The following is a 6,445-nucleotide window of genomic DNA, read 5'->3' as shown; positions in this document are numbered from 1 at the left end:
ATAGCAGTTTTGGCCCCTCCAATAATTTTATTGAGGGGGCAATGCCTAAATTAATTAATTAAGCTGTGCTTAAATTAACAATTTATCTACAATTTCTTATGAATATATAATTGTACAAATACTTTCTAGAGATGTCAAAATATACATAAAAATCTTTTAATAATTTATACACACTTGTAAAAGTGATGAAAATTAATCCACACACGAATGACCGAATGTGTGCAGTAAGTGTGTCAAAAACTAGATGTGTAATTAAGGTGTGTACTCTCTCTAAAGGTTAATATACGCGCCCAAATATTTAGCTAGCGCTGTTAATTTATAATTTTCCTTGTTTATTATAAAACGTTCTGCGAATAACCTTCATGTTGGAAATTATTAAAACAACGTAATAGTATTTAAATTTACATTTTGAATGTGATTCACAAATTTTGAAATTTGAAAAATATAAAAAATAATATCCTTATAAAATGATGAAAGGTTGAATAAAAATTCATTTTATATCTACGGAAAAATTATTTCATGTTTTTGTCTACCAATGATTATATAATAATTTTTCTCATATAACAACTTGATTTATAACGTTACTGGTACTAAATGTAAATTTGAATTTTGATGACGCCAAAGTTAAAAAATATGCTCGAGGTAATTACTTGCAGCTGTTTTAACACAATAAATCATTTATTATCTCCATGATGTTTGTCGGGAAATTTGCACAAGTATATAAAGTAGATTAAGACGAACATTATAGTTACATTATAGTTGCGTCGAAATTCTGCTTCTCTTATCTACTATTGAAGATACAAAAAAATGGCATTTACGAAATTATTTGTTTTGACGTTAATAACCGCTATTAATCTGCAGGAAATTTATGGACATGGAATGATGATGGACCCTATAAATAGAAGCAGCGCATGGAGAAAAGGTTTTCCCGTAGAACCTAACTACACTGATAATGAGCACTTTTGCGGGGGATACGGTGTATGTATACATAACTACAAAATTGATTGTAAAACTTTGCGAAAGATATTGACCACAATGAGTATTTTTTAAATCAAGTTATTAAGATATTAATAATTGACTATTTAAATTAATTTAAGCTATGTGTTTAAAAGAACATGTACGTTTTTTTGAAAACTTTATAATACTATAATATAAGGGGAATCCGGAAGACTTGACCATATGGAAGTGTTGAACTACTTCAAATTTCTCGTTCAAATTTTAATGCCACATGCACGGTTATCAAGCTGGCAACTATTTGTCATGTTTCGAGAAATGTGAAATCAAAATGGCATGATCCATACTCCGCGGTTTGACAACTGTTTGGCCTGAAATTTGAACGAGATATTTGAAGTGGTTCAACTCTCTCATATGATCAAGTCTCCCGAACTCTTCTCACAAGGGAACGGTTGGAACTGTCTCTTACCGATTTTGATGCGCTTTGGATATGTTGTAGATCATCAAAAAATACTCGACCCATATTTTTTTATAGCGGCTTATCTCGAGGTTTAGGGGGTGAAACACCTCCGCGAAGAAAATGAATTTTTTCATTTTCAGCGAATATCTTCGAAACTATGCTGCGTATGAAAAACGCATTGGTTATTAAAGATAATCGCTAGAACTTCGGGGGGGGGGGTCTAAAAAAGTAAATCTTTTTTCTGTGATAGCAATTGCGTGATTTCTAAATGTATTATATATTGCATGATTCTAAATGTATTATATATTGCAATGTTGCTACAAATTTTCATTGCATTCTTTTTGAGATGTATATCAATTGCATACGAGCCAATTGCGCATCATAACGCCAAAGAAAAAGTAAAAAACCTCCCTATGCAGAAGTCGCTGTGATTGGCAGTGTGCAAGTGAACTATTGTCTTCTTTTTAAGGACGATTGCTGCATTATTACAGCAATGTTGCAACAATATTTTGCAACCATTTTACAATGTTTCAACCTTTCAATGAAATATTCCTTTAATTTTCTTGTAATCTTTCTGCGCTGTATGGGAAGCAATTTCATCAGAAATGAAAAAAGATGTATATTAAGTGATGTTTAAAAAATAGATATAATTTTTTATTAGATTCAACACGGGACAAATGGTGGAAAGTGCGGAGAATGTGGTGACAATTATGCCTTATCTCGACCGAGGCCAAATGAAAATGGCGGCATCTATGGAACAGGTGTCATTGTTCAAAAGTAAGTAAATCGTATATAATAATAACACTGTACTAACAAATCAACCTATAATTAAAAAAACCAGAATTGGGAAACGTTACTTTTCAGTTACTTTGGCGTTACTTTTTATAATAAACAATTTGATGACGATGTTGCAATTTTTTATGACGGTAACGCTAACTAATTAAACGCTGAGGTTGTGCTTAAGTTAGAATTTAGAGTCACTTTGAAAAGTAACTTGTCATAATATTTGGAATAATTGGAATAATAATAGTAATGTGAAAACATTCAAAATAATTAAAAAGATAATTTTCGCACTATTTGTTTTAGAAAAGATCAAGTTTGAAGAAATGTAAAAAAATTACTTACGTATAATTACATATATAAAATTATGCATAATTATGTATGAGTATTTTTTTTACATTTTTCCAAACTTGTTTTTTTCTAAAATAAACAATGCGAAAATTATCCCTTTAATTATTTTTTATGTTTTCACTATTATTATTTCTATTACGCTAAAAAGTAATTTTACAAAAGATGTATGGACATATTTCATATATAATTATACATGTCTATGAATATTTATACGTGTTTATGTGTATGTTTATACATATTTATACATATTCATGCGTGAAAAATTTTTTACCGGAATTTTTTGTACGTAGGAGCACATGTCCTTAATGCTGGCTTTTATGTTTCAAAAAAGATAATTTTATACGAATTTAATATATTCTTTGATTTATTTCACAATTCTAATGATATTCACTCAAAATTAATTACGATCTGATTTAATCTTAAGGGATTGTCTCAATCTCTAAATAAGTGTAAGAATCTTTATAATAGATATAGATACGTCTCTTTTATTGGGTATATATTTAGATGTTCTAAAGGTATCGAAAGTCTGTTAAAATTGTAATATATATTTTTATACTAGACTACTATTATACTGCCAATGCGTATATTACATTATATTTCATTTACGTAGATATAAGGCAGGTTCTACCATCGATGTGACGGTTAAACTCACTGCTGCTCACTTGGGTTACTTTGAATTCAGCCTATGTCCACTGAAGTCGAATCAAGAGTTAGAAACCGATAAATGCTTCAATACGTATCCCTTGCCAAGGGCTGACGGTAAAGGCTATAGATATCCCATTGCCGTCAATGTCGCAAAGGAATACACTATCAGCCTGATCCTACCAAAAAATGTTACGTGTAAACAATGTGTGCTTAGGTTGGTATTGAAAACAATTTCATTTTGTTTAATTTTAACATTATTAATTCGGAATTTTAAATTAATTATTAACGTTCAATTATTTTGTTATTAATGTCTAATTACTTAATAACTTTAATTGAAATTTAATGGAAACTATATGAATTTTAAAAATTAAAAAAGTTTTTGTGTTTGATAAAATATACCCGGACAGCATATAATATTTATAAAATATTAAAAAAATATTTATAAGATTTATTTAAATATTTATACAATATTTTGTAAATACTTTTGTGGTCTTAGATTGTACAGGTCATAAAAATTTATCACAAATATTATGAAGTATTTATCGTAAATGTTGTGATAAATATTATGAAATATTTAATAAACATTATATATGTATAATTTCGGTAAAAAAATAATTAGTTCAATTTTATTGCTAAAATAAGTATTATTGATTAGCATCATATTCCACAATAATATACACGATAAAATTAAGACAAAAAAACATGTCTGCTTGAATTCGAGTACGAATTTCATTAATCAACTTTTAATCAACTTTTATTCTAAGTTGTACAACATTCAGTACTACTTGATCTCTGCAATTGTACGGAAACTTCTACTTCAGTTATCCACGAACACTGAATGTTAATGGATGTACAGCTTTGACAAATCTGAACAATATAAATGTTGTCAAAAACATGGAATATATATAGTTAAAATATATTTTTTTCATAAATAAATTGAAAATAGTTTTTTTTTTAGTAAAGAAGACTTACAACGGTTATAGAACAGCATTCGTTTTATTAGTATTCATAGCTAGATATTAGTCTTTTAAACTGCGAGCTGAATTGTTTTTTTCGGATTCTATAAACGCAAATAAACTACTCTAGTAATTGTGAATTAAATTGACAAGCAATTTTAATAATTTGATGCTGCAATCAGGCATCATATAAAGATGTTAATATATTGAAAAACTCTTAATAAATTTATTGCGAAAAATATTACCTTGACCGGGAGTCGAACCCGGATCTCTCTGTATTCCGTATAAACGTCCTAAGCCTTTAAATCAAGGCAGACGGAATACAGAGAGATCCGGGTACGATTACCGACTGAGGTAATATTTTTTGATATATCAATTTCCATATGCTACGAAAAAATGGCTGTGTTCAGCAGAGAAAGCAGCTTTGCAACTGTTGTAAAATTCTTCAATACGATTGATTCTTGCTTTTGGTTCCTTACAAATCTAAATGTATAGACCAATCATATTGAAGAATTTTACAACAGTTGCAAAGCTGCTTTCTCTACTGAATGCAGCCTATGACTGCGCTACAAATTAAAATTCGTTGAAAAAAATTGATTTTAATTCAATTAAATAATATAATGTAAAATAATGTAATATGTAAATTAAATAATATAAAGATTGATTCTTTTTTTATTAGGTGGCATTATAATACTGGGAATTCCTGGGGAACTTGTGAAGATGGAGCACAACGCGTAGGTTGTGGCCCCCAAGAAACGTTTAGAAGCTGTGCTGATGTCACCATCACGAACTGATTTATCACATAGTTCAGATCAGATTAGCTTTATATTATATCGAAAGCATTTGGCTCATGCTCGTAAAAATTTTCAATTAAAGAAATCTTCGATTTAACAGATTCTAATTAAATAAATGAGAAAAATAGATAGCACAAAGTAACTTTAAATACAAAGAGAGAACTTTTATTATCCTTTAGCCCTAAAATTCGAATTTCAGAAAATTGATAGGAGATATACAAGTCCGACTTACTACTCAGAAGTTCAAAAAGAAGTTCAATTTAATTGCACATTCAGATCCTAATCTAATATACACATCATGCATTATTATTAAAATCAAATCGAAACAGATTAATAAAAACATCAAGGAAAAACGGCTAATTAGAGTACAGCGTTATTAGTGCACAAACAATATTGACCAATCGTTACAATTTATTTAATAAAAATGTATTGTCAAGGTCAAGGCAATTGAGTCCGTTGGTTTTAATATTTACCAACAAAATTATATGGGGAGAGGCGGAAATGTGACGTTATTTCTTAAACTTTTTTTGTTTATAACTTTTTAAGGAGGGACGATCGCCAACTAAAACTTGTCGGAGGTCACTCAGGGTCATAACCTTGACAACATATATGTCAAGATCAATTTTATCAGGTCCGTTATTTTCAATATTTGCCAAATTTCGTTTCACCATTCCGTCCGATATGGCACTTTACAATTTTTTTTCGAAAGCCGAATGTCTTTTAAATATTCAAAGATCAAGTACTTACTTTTTCAAATACCCGTATGTCTGCGATATTTAATATGAAATGCGGTAATTAATGTTCCTTCAAAGAGCGACATTATCTTGTCCATTATACTTGTCTACTATGAGAAATTTAAATAAAATTTTCATTGTAAACTCATTTCATTTGCATTAAATCTCTGTCCACGTCATTTCCCCCCCCCCCCCCCCCCCCCCCCCCCCCCCCCCCCCCCCCCATGACCACTCAGAAACACGTCACTCAGAAAACGTGCCCGCAAGAATCCTTACCTTTCTCGTGGGCCCTTATTACCACAAAATTTCGATAATGTGAAAAAAGTCGTAGAAGACTACTCTACATTGTTCTCCTTTCGGAAAGCTCTTTCAAACGAACTCTCACTCGATCAATATGTCATTTAAGATTATCCAATCCTTTTCTCCCCCGCCTTTCGTTAAGGTAGGTACTTTCAAGATTAAATAAGATTTTATTATTCCATTGTATTTCTATAAGCTTCAATCCTATATTTCGAACCACTCAGAAGTTATTTAGGTGACCTAGAACTTTTGGCTGGCACTGTATATTAGAAATATTTCTTTATAACTATATTACAGATATTATATATAAAATATTTAATCTGTATATTATAATATTTCTCGAATAAATTAAACTTATATAAAATATTTATATATATATTTCAAAAAGACAAATAGAATATTTACAAATATTTGTCATAAATATTTGTCATAAATATTTTATGCTGTCTGAATAGTGGTCACGATTTCGGG

At 29.8% G+C, this 6,445-nt stretch overlaps 1 protein-coding gene across 1 annotated transcript; it reads left to right on the top strand.

Annotated features, from left to right (window-relative positions):
- Positions 1-772: 772 nt before the first annotated feature.
- On the top strand, positions 773-5,022 carry LOC108767449 (uncharacterized). Its single transcript, XM_018517358.1, has 4 exons — positions 773-978; positions 2,076-2,191; positions 3,156-3,404; positions 4,826-5,022. The coding sequence occupies exons 1-4, from the start codon at positions 808-810 to the stop codon at positions 4,938-4,940; spliced, it is 651 nt and encodes a 216-aa protein (XP_018372860.1). The 5' UTR covers positions 773-807; the 3' UTR covers positions 4,941-5,022.
- Positions 5,023-6,445: the final 1,423 nt, after the last annotated feature.

This window comes from Trachymyrmex cornetzi, unplaced genomic scaffold, assembly GCF_001594075.2.
Source record: "Trachymyrmex cornetzi isolate Tcor2-1 unplaced genomic scaffold, Tcor1.1 scaffold679, whole genome shotgun sequence".
NCBI lineage: Eukaryota > Metazoa > Arthropoda > Insecta > Hymenoptera > Formicidae > Trachymyrmex > Trachymyrmex cornetzi.
This window is presented reverse-complemented; position numbering and strand designations above follow the sequence as displayed.